At 38.8% G+C, this 19,901-nt stretch overlaps 1 protein-coding gene across 1 annotated transcript in view; it reads right to left on the bottom strand.

The window, feature by feature from the left end:
* The window catches only part of aopep (aminopeptidase O (putative)), an 87,634-nt gene that overhangs the window by 21,784 nt on the left and 45,949 nt on the right, over window positions 1–19,901 (bottom strand). Inside the window, exons 13-14 of the mRNA XM_055039416.1 lie at window positions 18,912–18,974; window positions 17,793–17,879 (exon numbers count right to left, since the gene is read on the bottom strand). Of these exons, the coding sequence (XP_054895391.1) occupies window positions 17,793–17,879; window positions 18,912–18,974 (150 nt within the window). The remainder of the gene's footprint in view (window positions 1–17,792; window positions 17,880–18,911; window positions 18,975–19,901) is intronic.

The following is a 19,901-nucleotide window of genomic DNA, read 5'->3' as shown; positions in this document are numbered from 1 at the left end:
AAACTTTGTTGCAAACAAAGTTTTGCAACAAACTTTGTTTGCAAATGTAGAATTTTGCAAATATAAAATTGCATAATTTTACAATTATGCAATCCATAATTGTAAATCAATAAATAAGAATAAAATATCTTCATAATATATTTTAAAAAACAAAAGCTATACTGTGGTGTGCCCTTTACTCTGAAGACCAAGGGACACACCGCACAGATCAGGAATATTGCCTTAAACTCACCATCTCTACTCAGCATGATGCTGTGGGGAAGCTTTCTTAAACGATTACAGAGGTGATGAAAGGATGGATGGAGCAGGATCTAACAAAAACGTGTCACTGGGGCAGAGGGCAGAAGTGCCCCTTCAAGGCTTAGAATGGCCCAGTCAAAACCTGTTCCTAAATATAAAACAAAGTGATGTTTTGCAAATTGATTTGCACTGATTCTTTCCATCAAATCTGAACTTGAGCTATTTTGCATAATAGAATTAGCAAAAATGTCATTTGTTAACCCACAAAACCCCACAAAAAAAAAAAAAAAAAACGGATATCATTTTTCTTCTACCACAAAATGATAATGTTCTTTTGTTGGTCTAAAAATCCCAGTAAAATATTTTGAAATTTGTATTTATTAGAGAAAAAGTTCAAGGATTGTGAGAAGGAGCATTGTATATCTTGGGGTCATTTTTAGAAACATCCATGAGAGATTTTTATTCAGACATTCAGCTGTAATGTGAACACGCTATAACCATGATAAATGACTATGGAGGAGAAAGCCCCCCTCAAATCACAATGATACAGCAATCTTTGTGATCCACACAGTCTGAAGGGACATAAAACACGTCGCTCATACAGGATTTGTAAACCAATTTCGCGTAATGGTCAGAATGCAAACAGGCCTACAGGAGATACTGAAAGGTTATCCATGAGTCACATGTTGGCCTTTCAACTTGTGCAGCAGAGCTGCATGTTGTTCCATCAGTTTTATTAAATGACACGTACTGCTGTTGCAGCGCAAATGACCTCGACAATGACCGTTGGCTTCGACTGTCTATCTTTAATTTGATCATTAATAGCCCTCGTTCGGTTTGACAACAGCTCCAATCAACAAGCGCAGCAGCCGCAGATAGCAGAATAAGGCAAAAGATTGTGTGTTTATGAATCTTAACTGCTGCAATCAGTCTAGAGGCTAATCAAAACGCACAAAACAGAAGTACCAAAACTGAGAAACAAAGGGAGAAAAGACAACAAGCTTCAGAAGTTTTGACCTTGTAATCACTGCTTTTGGGATCAATTATATCAATGTTTTTCTCCAAACAAACACAAGCTGACAATAATAAGCCGGCTGTCAGGACTGATCTCCAGTTTTGAAAATGATGGGAACGAATATGCAGGACATGAATAATACACGGCTAATCATTAGAGGCCTCTGGGGAAACAAGGACTGTTCTGTGTGCTGGGTAAATTTTACACTTTAGCACGTGCTTTCCTTCCCAAATTCCTCTTTTCTGACTAACCTGTGTACATCTGGTGGTCATCTGAACAATGTTTAGCTGCAGGTTTAGAAAAAAGAAACAGTAAATCAGATGCTAAGATGCAGGAACAAAAAACACTGTTGTTGGATTCATCACTACATAATGGAAAGATGGTGTGGAAGTTTTTCTTCAACAGAGACACGGAAACTTATCAAAACTGGTCAGAAGATGAATGGTGCTAAAAGCACAATCCTAGAACAAAACCTCTGAAAGATAGAAAAAGATTCATAAAGGCATGGATGTTTACCTTTGAGCAGGACAATGTTAAACATATAGCCAGAGTTGTGTTGGTATTATGGTATTATGAGTCAAATTGGCACATAGCAAGTAAAACACAGGCGCAAAAATAAAATACCACACAGCTTTAGAGTAAGTACAACACTAGCAATGTAAGGGGGATTTAATTGATTTTTAAGTTTTTGCACCCAAAGAAGGAAGGTAACATTCTACCTTCATGCATTTTGGAACTGAGCCAAGGGCAATTAACGTGTTTTCTCTCATACTCATCACCGTTCTGACTCATAGCCACTCCGCACACACACGCCCCTGAAACAGAGGAAGTTTAATTAATCTATGGCACTTTGTGCTTTGACGCACGCTGCAAATCTGAGCGTCTCTGGTGGACGCCTGCTTCTTAACGTTCCTCCTCCTCCTCCGGTGTGTGCTTTCCCCAGTGGAGGAACATAACGAAAAGGGCACGGGCTTCAAATTAATCTTTCTAGCTTTTCCACCAAGTTTCCTAATAGGTTAGTTCAAGTCGCTATTTGAGCTTCTGCTAAAATAAAAAGGACATTCTTCCCACTGTTTTCACCTAAAGGGTAACTTGAGTTTCATTTGTACGATATCTTTTAATTTCCCATTTGTAGTACTTGGGTCATTTTTTGAAAATATGCACAGCATTGTTATTGTTATCATTTATTATAACCGTAAGGATCCACTACAGAGGACTGAACCCAGGTTTCTGTGGTGGCCTTTTTACCCTCCTATGCCACCACTACCCATAAGCCTTTGAAAGAGACGGGCCTTTGAAACTAAACTGGAACAAAGAGACTTCTGTTTGTGAGCGAGAGAGAAAAATCTGTAGCATTTGTAATCATGTGACACATCCAAACAGCTGGACGTCAGTTTAAACAAAAGCCGAGGTGAGCGGACAGGATGGTGGAGAACAAGCTTGTTTTGTATGGCTGCACAAAGACGATGTCCGAGAAACAATCAGATCAGTAGATACGTAAAATTCAAATTGTGTATGGGAGCTGAAATACTGTTATGTAGGTATTAACAACTATTATAAGAACACTTTGTGGAGTTGCAGATTTTTGTAAGTTAGAGTGAGATGTTGCACCAAAGAAAATCCTTGGTAGCACATTAGTGTAGCAGGACCTCAACATAAAATGGAAATTAAAATTAGTTATGTACTTAAAAATGTTCTTAAAAATACACAAAACAAGATTCATGTGTTTCTCTGTATGCTCCAGAAAGAACATTTTTACACACAATATGGTTTCAACAAAATTTATATTTCTATTATAATCTTGATTTCAGGGACCAATGAAAATGTTAATAATTACCTTTATAGAAACATTTTTGTAAGTGTGTTTAGTCTGTTGTCTGGTAAACGATAAATTATTATGCAGTATTTAAACATGGGCCTTTTTCTTGTCTAAAATACACTAGGGTTTCACAAATGCACTGGACTACACTACCTAAAATGATAAATCATACAGTCCTTCAGATGAGATGCCAGGATGACTAGAATGTTTTTTTTTTCCCTATACAGACCAAAGCTGCAGTGCCCCTCCTCACTTGTTGCTGCTTATTGTCAGTCATGTGACTGAAGAAGAAGAACTTGGCTTTGGTTTCACAGCGTACAATTTAAACATTTTCTGATCACACGTTTGTGAATCATGCACCACTTTCATCTTTTGGTTTGCATCAAACCTCACCAGGGCCCACACTTTCAGGCTTATGAACGTTAGACTGTTTAATCCACACCAAAAGTATAAGAATAGATTAACTCTATGCTTTTTTTAAAGTGGGCCAAGCTGTTCTGGTTGAGAATGCACTTCCAGGTCCAGACCTTATATCTAGTTTGTGGATCTTTGTAGTGTCCTGTAGGGGAATTTAAATTAGGAGTCATCATCATCCATCATCAATTTGATATCTTAGCAAACAAAGTTTTTATAGCTTTGTCCAGCAATACTGCAAGATCCTAAAAAACTAAAACCACTTTGAGGCAACAGGGAAAATTCAGGATCCAGGAGGAAAACCCAGACATCCCCAACGACACTTTGGTGTCATTCTGGCTAATGCTAGGAGATCCCAAAAATCATTTTTAATTTCTTAAGCAAGTTCTGGGTCTTCCCCAGGGCCTAATGTTATTGGATGTGTCTGAAAAACCTGATGCATGTTGGTGCCCAAACCACCATGGCTTAATCCTTTCAGCGCACAGCAGTGAGGCTCTTCCCTGATCTCTCTCTGGATGATCGAGCTCTTTAAGTCGGAGTCTAGGCGCCTCATGGAGGAAGCTTTTTCAGCTACGGTACTTACATCTTTATACATCTGATGACCATAGAGGAGAGACAGAAAGTAGATGGGATTGATAAATCAAAAGCTGTGCTTTTGGGCTCAGCTCTTCCTTCTTCATAGCAGGGCAAATGCCCTATTTAATTAAGATGTTTAAATAATGAGGTGAAATTAAAGAATTTAAGAAAATCCACATTCTTAACATAAATATCAACTTCAGACTTACTTTTAATTTGATATCGTACTGCCCACTCCCTGCAGACATTAGGTTTTTAAAGAGAAGAATGAAAAGTGGCGTTGGCTGAAAATAGGCCAGGCTCCATTTCCCAATGTCATTTGCTCTGTCAGGATTCTGGATAGGTGAGAGCAGCCAGGGGTTGTGCTTAAATTTTCTCTCTTAGGGAAAGTATCAAATGTAAGAAATAATAATAAAAAAAACTGACTCAGCCTCATTCTAGTTTCTTTTAAGGAGTTGTAGATGTCAACGTAACAAGCAAAAGACATTTGATCCTAATAATTACCAGACTTTAAAGGGCTTGCACAAAGGCATGTACAAAATAAAGGCACAGAAAACTTTTGTCGGATCCGTGGCATTTCGCAGCAGATCGTCTTACAAATGTCAGCGTGCACACTGAATACAAAAAGCATGCAAGAAACATCAATGCGTGAACATACACACAGGCAGCAAGGATCTGTCTATTCAAGCCACGTCAAATTAGACGATAACAATAATGGGGGTAAAAACACAAACATGCACTGGCAATGACCTCCAGCACAAAGTGATAGCATCTACTGTTGTTGAAAGACACACTGAGATACAGAGACTGAGAGCCTTAGAGGGAAAAAAAAAAACAGAAAACAAGATGGGATGACAGAGTCGGATCCAAAGTGGGAGTGACGGCAAGGAGAGGAGACAGCGGGGTAAGGCTAGCAGAACCATCAGAGAAAGGTTGTGTTCAGGAGGAGACCGGATTCCCCTGCAGCTGCATGGCTTTTCTGCCTGTGTGTGAGCTGTTTGACTCCCGTGTGTGTCGTCTTTCACGTGAACTCCAGATTGGCCTGGTTTAAGCATTCTGAGCTGACAGAGGTATTCAGGGTGGACGAGATATCTACTGCAAAGGCTGATAGACGCATGCAGTTGTGTAGTCATGCACAGTCACATTGAGCCACACGTAGAAACGATAGGAGACAATAATGAAAGCGGAGGAAGGTTAGGGAATGGCAGAAAACAACAGAAAGAACGAGATGATGAACATCAGGACAGACTAATGGAAACAGGGATACATAGTCAAAGCCCATACAAAGCCTTCTAAAAGTCATCACACCCCTTCAACCTTTCAACATTTTGTCACAGATCAGCACAAATCTGGATTGTTGTACTGGATTAAATATAAACAATCAACAAAAAGTAGTGTATATGGGAAGAGAACGATAAAGCATACATGGTTTTCAGAACTTCTTTTCACAAATAAAAGTGTCTAAAGTGCAGTATCCCAAATTTACCCATCTACTCTGCGGCTCTGTAGCACCTCCAGAGCTACCATGACCCCTTTGGTCTAAATCTCTAATTAACGTCAGTTTAGTTAGGCAGGCAAGACTTACCAAACCCTGCTTTAAATTTCACTTAAAGTTTATTTCTGACCTGTCTGCTGCATTCATTGGTCTACCAGATGCTGTTTTTTCACTAATATTCTCTATTTTAGAATATTAAGCAATAGTCCAATATCATTCAGTTGCTCTGTGATGTTTCATCAAGCAACTGGATTTATAACTATATTAAAATGATATGGAGGAAGACTCTATATAAATCTGAAGGCACTGAATATAAATGCAGACTAAAACTAAACATCTGTAGATTATGCAGATCTTTGAGTTAAAATATGTTGAGGTTTGGGGTTGTAGAGTGACAAAATGTTAAAAATATTCATTGGGTATTATTTTTACAAGGTCCTTTAGATACCCTCACATCATAAAAATATATATGACATGAACAGCTTAGCAGGACATGATTTCCCAGTCTGAGGAATTTGTAGAAAATGTTGCCTGGAGCATTGCTGACAGCCTTTTATTTTTTTCTCTCATTTTAAAGTAGATCTCACAAGATCTTTATAAAGATAAAGGTTGTAAATCTACAATGTGCTTGTCCCCTCGGGTGATGTTAATAGAACTGCCTCTGTTATTATTGTACAAGTTCATCACAGAAATAACTTTTGCTTAAGTGTTGTATGACCTCAGTTTTATGGGAGTCTTTCCTCTTTGAGCAGGACATATTTCAAATGCCACTGGTGAAATTATCCACGACACTTTCTGCATCTGAACCCCTCACAAAACACTTCTAAGAGAAACATTTCCACTTTCTATCCACTTCACAAATGTCAAAATATATTTTTAGAGTAGGATTTTTGACATATGAAGTGACTGCAAAACAATGTTTTACATCTGAATGTTTATTATGACCAATGTTAAAGAGCTGGGGTAACGTGCTGCGTCTTTGAAGGTGCTAGTGAGAATGTGATGAGCAGCGTTCTGAATCGGCTGCAACTGTCTTTCATGTTTAGGTAGACCTGTAAAAATACTGTTGCAGTCATCAATGCGATTAAAGACAAACACATGGCTGAGTTTTTCAAGAAGAATGTTTTTTTGGGACATTTGTTTTACATTAGTCAGCTCATTTCTAACTGGTTCAGTAGCACGTATTGCTGCCTTTACTTTGTGTGCAAGCCTGTGTGTGTTGTTGATGAGGCTAAATGCGTTATGTCTGTCTGAGGGTGCTGTAGGCTCCCCGGTTATTACCAGCAAAGACAGATGTTAAAGCACTCAATACGCAGCATTCTCAGACGTGCACAGACACAACATTACATACAGTACCTATAAAAGCGACTGGGTGACGCCTAAATCAGGCTTTATGGGAAAAGTATTGATTCATTTCACACCACTAAAAAGCCAGTTCCCTTTTACAGCTCAGCCCAATATTGCCATTACTCTCCACTTTATGTGTCTGAAGTGTCACCATCTTCAACACTGTGACCTACACACAGCTCTGTATTTTTATTGCGCCGCATTACACCAAATGTCTAAATTTGTGTTTGAATGGTTCCCAGAAAGAATTATGTGGAGTTGTGAGTTTACTAGCTACTAGTTTTTGTGTGTATTGTCGACAACATATTTAGAAAGCTGCTCTTCCTCTCCATCCCCGATATGTTTTCCATGTGTGGTGGTAAGGCAAACACAGCTGCACTTTAATGGCACTCAAATGCTTTTGGGATTCTGAATGCAAGTGCATGAGTGCATATGGATGTGTGTATGTGAATGTTAGTTCTTCTTGACCACTTCAGTAAAATGCCTGTTTCAGCTTTTCCCTCAAGCTATGTTCAGATTGCAGAACCTTCAGTTAACTGCAGTTCAAAGGAAAACTTTATGCGATCAGAGGAGAGATGGTTCTATCTTGAAGGATCTATGATGCAGATGTACAGCAAGTGCTCAGAAAAACATAATTGCGTGGCACAGTGATTGAACTACACCAGACAAATGCATGGACTAGCTCAGAGTCAAAGCACTGCACTGCAAACTAATACAAAGGGTAATAAGATAATAAGCAAGAAATTTTGCTATAGGTTAGAGACCACAACAGAGCAGGAACAACTATAATCCTTGAATACTTTAGGCTCATTGTAAGAAGACTTAGATCTGCCTAGATTGACAGTTTCCACACCAAATATACTTTAATATGCATTAATATAAACTGTGGAAACTGCCTTAACACTACCACTGAAACTGATACCTACATTCTTCCCTATGGTTGCTCTTGAGGTCACAGTCAATCAGGACCAAGGAAGATAAATGGCGCTCCTGGATTGGTTGTTTTGCAAATCTCAGTCACTATATCTAGATATTTCAGCAACCCAACATGCATTTTCTCTTGGATATGCATCTTTTGGATATTTTAGATATGCTCCACAAAAATATCCCAGAAACCGCCTTTTTATCATCCTGGATTTACACTGCACGTGTCTCCGCTGAACACTTTGCCAGTGGAGCAGAATAGTTCCCTCGACTCGAACCCTGATGTAGAGAATGGACATTTGTGCCTCAGAAACTGCCAGCAGACGCCCAAGTCAGTCAATAGTTTAAGTGAGTCTGTTGAAGAGCAGGTAACTGAACTACAATACATTTTGTGGAGGTTTTGAGCTCCCATTTATGTTTAAAGTTTATAGGTACACTTAAGTTTATAACATAAGTCATTAGGTCTGTGAGGATTTAAACAGACATGCATGGATGTACTCTACATGAAGGTGTGCTTTTAGTCACAAAAACTTGAGCAGCAATTCTTCGTTGCTATATCTGCCGTGATCAAGCTTGTCAGCAATGTAAACCTCACACAATCCCTTCTCAGTACACCTCCTCTTTTACCCACATAGCAGTGAGAGGACAGGAAGTTTTCGTAAGAGATGAGACGGACAATGAGCTTTAAATGACCCTGAACACAGAACAGCTGATGAATGATGAATGAAAAACACACTCTTCAGATTTCTTCCTCTGACTTTCTTACCATATCTTCAACACCTTATTAAAATGGCAGAAGTAGACCTGTCTCCTCTCTACCTTTGAAAGCAAATGTCCAACTTCTCATGCAACATTTGAGGAATACAATTACTGCAGTTTTAGTGTTCATTCCTCCCATTGGTTTCTCAATCTGTTTCAGAAAGAAACCCTATTGTCAGCTACCGACCAGACATCTTTTGACTTGTACTTTCAAGTCATGCAGAATTATCTTTCAAGATCACGGCATGAAATAAAAATGTTATATAAGGGAAGCTTTAGGCAGGTTTCATACCATGTGTTCAGCATGTGCTGAAAAGCATCGTTTGCATTGTAACTGCCGTGACATCAATTGACTGTCATGTGCCTTTTACACACAAATTTGTTTTTATTGAGTCGGACTTCTAAAATCAAGCCATAATAACCTGCTAAAAAAGTATATTTAATGTTAAATTTTAATGAACGTTTTTATAGTACAATGTATTTTGTTTGAAAATACTTTGGATGAATTCCCATCTTTACATGTACTTCTATACTAATAATACAATTTATTACTTCTTCTAACATATAAGGATTGTGTGAAAGAGAATTAACAGCTTTGTTGCTTAACTTTGTAAATTGTTAATTAGATATGTTGTTGATTTACAAATTTAATTATCTATGGATATGAATGGCAGACCATGTTTTTGGGGAGAGGCAAATACTTTATTCACTTTTAAAATTGGTGACAAACATAGTTAGTTGAATTATGAGTTAAAAAAGTTAGATTATGAAACTGATTTATTTGCACACATAACATAGCATATCAAACATGCCTGAATAAAACCAGTTTATACATATTATATGCCATGACCTTGAATATATTTAGAAATCAGCATTTGAGTCAACATTTTCTTCATAGATATCAAAATTATTTAAATAACTGGTTATATGAAAGTGTTTGATTTACCAAACACAAAGACTTCACCGTGCAGAAATACTGTGGAGGTTGTCGCAGGTGCTGCAGCAATACACACACTACACATTGCTGCTGAGAAGCTGGCATGAAACACAGATGGACACACAGCTGTTGATATGATCTGCATGCTGTATTGAAGGGACGTCTTTAGATATTTATTTATTCAATCACACAGTTGACCTGCGGTTTTATTTGCAGCTAAAACTGGATCAACAGCTTTTTGATTTGAAGTGTCCTGTGAATCAAACAGCTGTTGTTTGCTGCACTGATCCTTTAATTCGCACAGATTGAATCCTGGTCAGCACTTTCCACAAAAGATACAGCAAAAATTGATGAAGCCACCAGAATGCTTTCATTGATCTGTTGTCTTTCTTTGGTTCTATTGACTTTTTAGATGTCCAGAACTAAGTCCTTTTTTTTTCTGCTTTTGATTGTCTTCTGGTCCTTTTCTTTTCAATATTTTCTAACAATCTGGTTCATGTATGAAACCATCAGAATGTTTTCTCATCCTGCAACCGAAAAAGAAACTTGACAACCAGATGAGAAGTAAGTTTCAAGCACACAATCACATCCCTTCTGAGCAATGCAAAATCTTAAGCACAAAACTGAGTAGCACAGGTTGTTTTTCTCTTCCCTATGGTCACTTTTCACTTTCCACCTGTTTAATCTGGCAATGTCTGTTCTGAACGGCAGCCAAGCAAACAGCTGCACAATACAAACTTCTATTTTTTTGTTATTTATTTATTTACTTTTTAACTGGATAGAAAACCACAAACCATCTCAGGACATATCTAATACTGAAATAAATGCACCTCTGTTTATCCTGACAATCTTTACTGCGATTTCTACAGTAGAACACATGTAATACCTTCTCTGCACAAAAAATGTATTTCATGTGAAGACGAGTGCATTGGTAGTAGCAACAGTGATCTAGATTAGCCCTTAGCTCATCCCCTAGGCGACCTACTGATGGAGAAACACACACATACATTCTTCTTCCAACCATTTCCCATCCTGATGTAGAGTCTGGCCGGAAACAGCCATTTCCCTGAATGTTCCCATCTCTCCTCCGGCATACTCCCTCATCCCTGATTCATTGCCAATAAATCACACTAAGAGGCAGACACAGAAAGAGTGAGACAGACTTTGTGATAAAAGGCATAAGAGATTAGGAAAAGTGGAGAAGGAAACGAAGAAGACAAAATGAAACAGTTGACAGTGCACTGGAGAAATAAGAGATGGAGGGGGGAAAAACCAGATGTGTGAGTGTCAACACTTCAGAAACTGAGAGGATGCCAAATATGGCTGAGTGCTGAATGGAACAACAAAACAAAAGCAGATGCTGTGTTAGAAAAACGAACCCTGATATTTATGGGATGGATTGTGTTTTCAAGTGGTACTGATAAAAAATAAAAAACATACAGGTAGACTGGGAAACAGGAGGATAAAACTGTTAAGACTACCAAATGTTTCATGCATTCCTTTAAAAGAAACACAGCATGCTGGGATTATATTGCTTGCCCAATTCACCTTGAAAACTTTGATCTCCACTTTTCAAAGTAAGAATGCACTGAGACAGTGACAAATATTGGGAGATTTTTAGTTTCATCGGCCAGTCGGCTACTAAAATATTAATCATGCTCCATATTTTTCTTATTTTGCTCCTTCCATTTTACAACATAATGAGAGTACATGGGACACACCATACCAAAGTACAACTTAGGTATGAGGTAACTTCTTGTTAAGTTACCTCATATTGGTACAATAAGTACCAGTAAGGTAGGTTTCTTTAGGCTGAGTGAAAGAATATTAGCGAGTTTTAGTTTGGAGAAGCGCAGAAGTGTGACAAGGAATTGAAACAAAAACAGCCTTTTTTTTTTAAATTGGATGCTTAATTCTAATTAACTCTACTTCTAATTGAAAGATTAACAGCAAGTAAAGCAGACTGAAATAATTCTCTACATTGACCTCCTCTTTTTAAATCTTATACTTATAGCTTCATAATGTGCACCACCTGCCAACCCCACCCAAATGAACAACCTTTTGATCAGGGCCTTTTTGCTCTTCCATGCAGGGGCTCCAGTTACCATGGCCGCTTCCCCCCCCGTCCGACCATCAGCATCGCACCTCATTACAGCACAAGAGATTTCAGTCAGCACTCAAACATAACTAATTTCTTTGTGGGTTTACATTGTCTACAAAAATAGAAGCTGGCAGCATTGTCCCTGCGGCACACCAGCACTGCAAGGTCCATTTAATAGCTGCTTTGCAGCTTTTGATCCAAGTAGCTTGCCTTCCAAAATATAAATGGATGATGCCCCAATGAGTGGGCGAACACAAAAAATCCAAAACAGTCTTTTTAATGGAGCTTGAAGGAAAACAATACCTTTTCCCAATTTATTTGTTTAAAACTATACTTTCTGATCACAAAACACATGGAATATTAACTATGGGTGATCTATCTTTTCACAATGTTTTCAAGTAAACCACCCTTAATTGTCACAGTTGCAGATGTTTTCAGGTTGTTAATTATTGTTCTGACTTCACATACTGGCAACTTTGTTTAAAGAGAGAATAGACCTCTGTGTCATGTCATAGGGAAAAATTATTCCATTGATATTCAAGTCAACGTTTACAGACTAAGTAACTTAAAGTATCAATTAAATATTATCTGTTACATTTATTCTAGAGGAATTGTAAAGTGCACAGCTAAATATGGCACCAGAAATTGTTCTTAGCGTGAAAATGTTTCCTTGTATAATAAATGTAATCAAATGTAATTAAAGGTTCTGGACTAAAAGAACTTTTATATAATATAAGTATATTTGGACACTGTTGTAACTAATCTGTACAGAAACTGATCCTATCGATTAGGATGATGCAGATTCCCATCCTCCTGAGCAGACCAACCGACACTGGGAGCTGACTCATTCCCTCGCATCTACGGTGCACAGAAGGATTCTTGTGACCGGATTGTTACTTAATCTGTCTATGCAGAAACTTAGTGCATAAAAATACATGTCTGTTAAGTGTATCTTAAAATTTTATGTTCCTCATATGACGTTTCTATATTTTCCAGCTAATTAGAAGTAGTCTCCTGGAAATGAGCGCTGAACACTTCTGTTATCATTAAAGGTGTGAAGTTAAAAATAGTGTGGAACAGAGTAATTTAAAATAGATTATAAGAATTCAGGAGTACACCATTTCCTAGAATTTGTTTATCCAAGGTAAGAGCTGTGCAAACACTGTCTATATTTTTACCTTATATTTTTACCAGAACAACACAGGCTGAAAATATGCTGATCATACCATTCAGTAACATCAAAGACTTAACCCTTGTATTACAGTCGGATTACTACAGATGGACATGTTACGAGCCTAAAACTTAAGTATAAGAATTTTTGTAGCATCTGCTAGCCATTGAGCCCACTCTACAGACCAGTTGTTCCATGAAAGCCTGAGATTATTGAACACACTTTCCCAGAAAGTTACCCTAAGGTTTCATGGGATCGAGCCTTTGATGATGCCTATACTCTCCAGGTCAACATGGAATTTAATAAATGTAAAAACCAGGTCAATTACAATTCCTAATGTAAACCTTTACTAAGAAGAAAGGTATGTCATTAGTGTACCTGAGATCCCTTGCTACTCTAAAAATTTCCCCACAGGGTTTCCTGTCCTGATCAGCAGGGGCAGATGGACCCTCTCATTAAAGTGACCGCAGTTGAAAATGAGAGCAAAATGAGGCCCATTACCATGCAGGCGTGACTAATATCCTTTTGCAGACCTCTCCACACACTCTGCTCTCACATGCACACGCATCTCCCGTGCACACACAAGTTGTATTAGTGCGCAAAAAAGAAAGGCCAGATGTGCACGTTATGATGCTCGTTAATCAATAAGGGTAACTGAAACTGAAACAAGGGGAAGTTGGTAATAAACTTTGACTCTACAATATTGACCAGATCTCTGGCTACTCTGTGGGGGGTGTCTGGAACCCACTATGGAGTGCATATACAGATCTCTGTGAGAGTGCACATGTGTGCATGTTCCTAATGGTCCCTGATGTCATTAATGAGAAATACAAAAACTGACTCGGTCCACACATTCACCTTATGAGACTATTTCACCATCATTACCAACCCTTTCTAACTATTTTTACATAGTTTACATGAGTCTTATGGCTTAGATTTATGCATTCCTTTTGCTTTTTGGTCATAGAAAGTACTGCTGTTGCAGATTTTCTGTTTTTGTGATTTTTGGAGTTATGGCCAGACCTATTGCTGCCAGTTTTAATATGCTTTCCTGAATGCAGCTTTTCCTGTCACTACCTTGTCACTTTTTTCCCCCCCATAAAAGGTTCCAGTGCTTTTGTATTTCACTGTGTTTGATTCACGGATGGAGTCGTTTATGAAGCTTTGGCTGCCATTACCTTCACCTTCTACTTTTTTCCCCAGTAGGAAGCACTCCTGACCCAGTGCTTCTGTGTTTTTCAGTGTCTTCTTCCTGTCTTCCTCTCAGCCCTTTGGTAGTAATGGAAGATGGTTGTTCTGAGGGAGCATGGTTGTACTGGAAGTTTCTTTCTGTTAAAACAGTGTGGTTCCTTTCCTCTGCTGGATAGATTGGATAGATTCAAATTGCATCTGGAGCAAATTGGATCGAATCTAATTGGATAAGAATTTGTCCCTTTTGTCTTGTAAATTGCTTTGATATGACATTTGTTGGGACATGATGTTGTATATATACACTGAACTGAATGGAGAAGAAAAGTACATCATTTACGTCATGTGATTCTCACCAGCACTTTCATGACCTTTCAATATTTTGCAATAACGAATCCACCAGGGTCCTTGCTTAAAATGTATTATTTATCCACAAAAATCATCCTGACCCTAACCCTTTCTATCTCGTCAAGTATGTTTCCTTTTTCTGAGATTTCCATGTACAATCTTTGTTTGGATCGTCATTGTCTAATTTTTTCTTCACTCCAAATTTCTGACAAAATACTCCCTCCCTTCATCTCTGTCATACCCTAACTTCTTCTCCCACATCACATTCTACCGTATTGCCTCTTTCGTTTTGAGCGTTCTAAATTGCCTTTTGCGATCACTTCTGCTGATTGATTTATAACCTTGCAACAGGCTGGTAGACGGAGGGAGGAGAAAGAGCGAGGAGGATCAAGAGAGAGGGAGCTTAGCAGGAACAGGGCTGTCGGGGTGTTTGAAGTACATGAAGGAGTAATATAAAATACACCTGGTCCATCCATGGGGCACTCACTGTTCCTAGAAACAAAAGAAGGGGAGAGGGACACCGGGGAGGAGAGTGGAGAGGGTCGGTCCACAGGGGAGGGAATGGGGTCTCTCAGTTTTTCCTTTCAGACTGGCTTTTATGGTGTTACTTCAAACGCTGACCTCCTACCCACCCCCCTGCTCCCTCGCTCCATTCGTCCATCCATTTGCGCCTCCCTCCTCTTTCTCACTATTGTGTATGGCCAAGTGGACAGTAATTGGCTATTCTTTCATGAGGCTGATCTCAGCAGCCCCCTATACCCCAACAGGAAGGGGCCCTTTAGCTGCCTCTCAGAAGTAAGTGTATACGTGTGTGTGTGTGTGTGTTGTAAAATATGCCAGACATTTAGGTATCAGGTGGTTTTAAGGACAGAGGGGTGGCTGTGCTGGCATTTCATTCATAGCAAACTCAGGAATTTAAGGTAATCTCATCATGTTCCGACACAGGATTTTATGAGATGCCAAATGGGTTTAAGAATCAGCTTAGACGTGTTAAAATGATCTTTTTTAATATTTCTTCAATTAGATGCTTTAAGCTTGAGAACATTGTGTTCAAGAAAAAAGAAAAAGACGTCTAAAAAGGCAGCTGTCTTGGCAAGATTTTATTTCATGACACCAAGGAGTGCTTGCCTAACTTATTCATGAAATAAAATGTGTTGTAAAAAAAAGATGAGTGGTTTTGAAAAGGTTTTCAACAGTTTACAACATCTGAGAGTATTGTGAGTGATATATAAAAGCCGCTCTACTCTCGCTAATGACTTCTGGCCCTCGGTGGCTTATAGATCAGTGTGTGTTCATTAATGATGCAGGCGTGCGCAAGTGTGTGTGTGTCAATTAGTGGGTGGAAGGGATTAGCTGTCTCCAGAGATTCCTAATTAACACAACACATGCAGGCAAAACTGTGCTTTTTTTCCAGTTTTCCACTGATTCTTTACCTTTTTATGTGGTTAGTAAAACTTTAAACTGACAGAAAGAATGCAGAGACAAGTAAGATTAGAGAAAATAAAGATTACCAGTAAAGCGTTAGGTTTTTTTTTTTGCAAATTTCTCTAACACTAGTAGCAGACAGATGTCATTGCTCTGCCAGTTTGAAGAAAATCTCAGGGAAACTGAATGAAAAACATGCATAATGCGTTCATTTTGCATACAAACCCAAACATGCAGTTTTTATTTTGAAAAATTAGCTTTCGTCTTTTAAGCCCTTGTCTTTTACTTTATGATTTTCAAAGCTACATAAGCCATCACAGTCAGTCCTCCAGCAGTCACTCTGCATCCGTAAACAGAGATGTGAGTTAACCTAAGACATATCAGCTCTGCTGAAAAAAAAAGTGTTTATTTGCAGAGGTCAGAGTTATAGTGGTGTGCTTAGTTTGTGGAAAACTTGGTCAGATTTTCCTCTTAACATTTGCAGCCTCAGTTTTAATTCACAGACTAAACATGAAATAAAACATGGGACTTTGGTATTTTAAACAACTGCTTTAGTTAAATATAATTATATAGCTCAACTAAATATAATGCCTCAGTATGGTGGGTAACATTTGATTGGTCAAATGGTGGTCAGTTGCAAGGTCTTCTGTCTGTGGAAGAAATTTTTTAAATAGATCACATAATCAGTTATTTATTAATTAAATGCTTGCGTCCATCCATTAGCTTAGCCTTCAACAAAAGTCATGATTGGTCACATGATCCTAGTGGGAAACTAATAGCAACAACCCTGGTTTATACTGGTGTGGCTGACTTTGTCATCTACATCAATCCACCTAATCTGCTGCTGCTCATCACTTCCCTTAAAGACTGGACTTAACGTATGGCTGTCATTTTTGCAAAAACACTGTCAACGATAGTGCTTTCCAGGGCTTCTCCAGGTCTTTTTCTTGATTGAAGATTTATTCCATATTTTGTCAATAAAGTGGCTCAATAGAGCCAGCAGCCTCAAATATTGCCATTACACCTAGAAACCAGGCCATCTCTTGACTAAGAAATCAGTAATAAGCGGTCTCTTGTCTACAGGTTGAACTTCATGTTCTTTTTCAATATAGGAGAAAATTGCCCTGTCTTCCAATGGACAAAATCACTGAAGAAACAACTTCTATTAATAACTGTACGTGAGTTTCCAATACATTTTACAACTGCATCATAAAAAAAAAATGTGGATTTCTTTTCCAAGATGAAGCCACAAAAGCAGTTACTATTTTTAATTGTCTTCATTATTATTACTTCTAGACAGAAGAAATATGTTGGTCACATTAAAATAGTTTTCATAATATAAATCTGGAAGGAGTTTGAACAATTTTGGGCATAGCTGTATTTCTATATATAAAGTAGACTATTTGTGAAAAGCTTAGAGATACCTTTTGTTCTGAATTTGTGATACATTAAAAAAACTAAATTGAATTGCTGGTAGTCTTCCACTGATCTGAAGATGTATTCACTTTTCTGCAAACTCATGGTGATATAACAATTTTTCTACAGTACGTAAGGGGACAGACAATAACTTCACAATTACACTTTAAAAACTTTAAATATTCCTTCAAGTTCTGAATGTATGGGCTCAATGGTGGCTACCACCCAGGAAAACACAGACACCACATCCACTTTGACCATGACCACACACACACACACACACACACGCACTGTATGTGATGTATACACGCTCTTAAAAGGTTAAAACACACACCAGCCGAGGACAGGACATAAACGCAGACTGTAAAAGTACAGGGCTGTCTTGTCCTTTCAGACACAACACATCAACAGAGTTGGGGATAACCATGTTGTCCGACAAACAAAATTACTCTGAAGTTCAAAAGAAAAAAAAAAATCACAGCAATGTTTAAAGAGAAACCCACAACAGTTTGGGAAGAGAAAGGTCCTCTAAGGATAAAAAGGGGACATATTGAAGAGGAAGAAGTAGAGCGAGTAAAGAGATAAAGATAAGAGACTTAATACTGCAGAGTGCCTACCTCTTTGTAGTTCACCTTGGGTTCTGTTCTCTTCCGCTTTTTGCCCGTCGCCTGGTGAGTCCGACTGGAGAGAATCCATTTTACAACCTGCAGAGAGACGATGGTGGGGGTGAGGAGGTGAAGGCGGGAAAAGATAGGAAGAACAGACAGAGTAGCCCCGGGGGAAACAGTGTGATGGTGGAGGATAAAAAAATGACAAAGATGAAATAAAGGTGAGAGTGGAACATCAGAAAAGTGGACATTGTTCAACGAAAAAAAAAAAGCTCTCAGACAAAGACTTCAGATAAAACGCTCACAGAACAACAGAGCAGTCAGAAAGCTCATCAGAGTGCAAAGTGAACAAAAATTCACACAGCGAAAACAGTCCTGCACTCATTTGCAACTTTTCTGCACTCAACTAACATAAGCAACCAGCGAAGACAAAATAAATAAAACGGAGCACAGCAGCTTTCAATTTGCACAACAACCATCACGTGTTTCCAAAAAATGAATATATGAATATGGTTGAATGACATAGAACAAAGAAATACCTATGAACATTTAGACCTGAATCTGATGGATCTTTTTTTAAAATAAAGTCACTAAAGCTATTTTGGCACTTTAAAGTTAAAGGGCACATTTTATCTTTCTTTGTAGAAATATAAATGCGAGGATGTGAAAATATAGGCAAAGCAATTAAGAACAACATGGGAGCATTATGGGAAATCTGATAGGCAGCAGCGTACAACACGCAACAGATGCACAGCGCTGTGTGTGCACGCGCTGCACTCCTCTCGGAGGCAGACAGAGGGAGAGACTGAAGCGGGGAGTGAATGTGGGAAAGAGAGGTAAACAAAGTGCGAAAGAGGTAGAGATAAGAGATTATATCAAAATAATGTGAAATAAAGCATGGAACAATTTTTAAAAAGCGTAGAAATGAATTAAGGAAGCACTGAGGAGGCAAAGAAGGGGGAATTAACTTGGTAAAAGAGAAGACTGATGAAAATCAGATGATAATCATATCAAGCATGTGCAATATTTCCACTCTGAGCGCTTTTCTTGAAGACTGTCTGCCACTCCCTGAAGATGAGAAGAAGAAAGAGAGAGAAAAGGACAGAAGCGGAGGAGTTGTGCGCCTACCTCTGCTTTGACTTCTTCCACCAGCCTCGCCTGTGACCACACAGCGCTCCTTTCATGCAGCCACTGAACGACAGAGGAGAAGGGGAGAACAGTGAGCCGGGGGGGCAAGTGATCGGGACGGAGAGGAATGCTTTGCAGAGGCAGAGAAAGAGACCGAGCGAAGCAGGAAGGGGAGGGAGGAGAGGTGGGAGGAAAGGGAGAGAAGGTGGGTGCGCTATCACTTGTTCCTCTGACGGAAACTCGCTACTTGACTCCGGAGGGAGAGACAGAAGGAAAGTGAAGGAGGGGAGAGAAAAACAGGGAGAAAGGTAGAACGGGCAATTCTCTTCATTCCTCGTTTTTTCATTCTGATCCATTCATTCATTTGTGATTACACACTCAAACATAATAACGCTGATCATGCAAACACCTACGTACAGAAAAGCGCCCTGACCACAGCTTCTACTGTCTCATCTTAAGGTTGCAGTATATTGAATTATACAGCTGCATTTCAGTTTGTTTTAATCTATGGCTGATTTCATGGTGGTTTCCCAGTCATTTACATTCTCAGGTATGGTGTTTCCCATCTTCCCTTTGATAATACTCCATAAGTCATCTATGAATTTAGATCTCGACGGTAATGCCACGATCATTAAAGCAGGTATTGGTATTTTTGGTAATGTAAGCTGGCGCTAAGTTCTGCTGGGAAACTAAATCAGTCCTCATAAAGTTTGTCGGGAAATAATATGAAGTGATCAGAACTTTCCTGCTCGACAAACACCCAGACTTTGGACTTAATGAACAGCAGACCAGCACCAGCAGATGATTCCCCAAATCATTCCTGACTGTGGAAACATCACACTGGACCTCAAGCAACTGGTATTTTGTGTCTCTTCATCCTTCTCCCAGAGTCTGAACCATGTATTTCCAAATAAAATACAAAGTTCGCTTTTGTATGAAAAGCTGATAACGGGCAAACATCCTGTCCTATTATCTCTACAGCCCAGTTGA

The sequence above is a fragment of the Poeciliopsis prolifica genome, unplaced genomic scaffold (assembly GCF_027474105.1).
Source record: "Poeciliopsis prolifica strain line A6 unplaced genomic scaffold, Auburn_PproV2 SCAFFOLD014, whole genome shotgun sequence".
Classification (NCBI taxonomy): Eukaryota; Metazoa; Chordata; class Actinopteri; order Cyprinodontiformes; family Poeciliidae; genus Poeciliopsis; species Poeciliopsis prolifica.
This window is presented reverse-complemented; position numbering and strand designations above follow the sequence as displayed.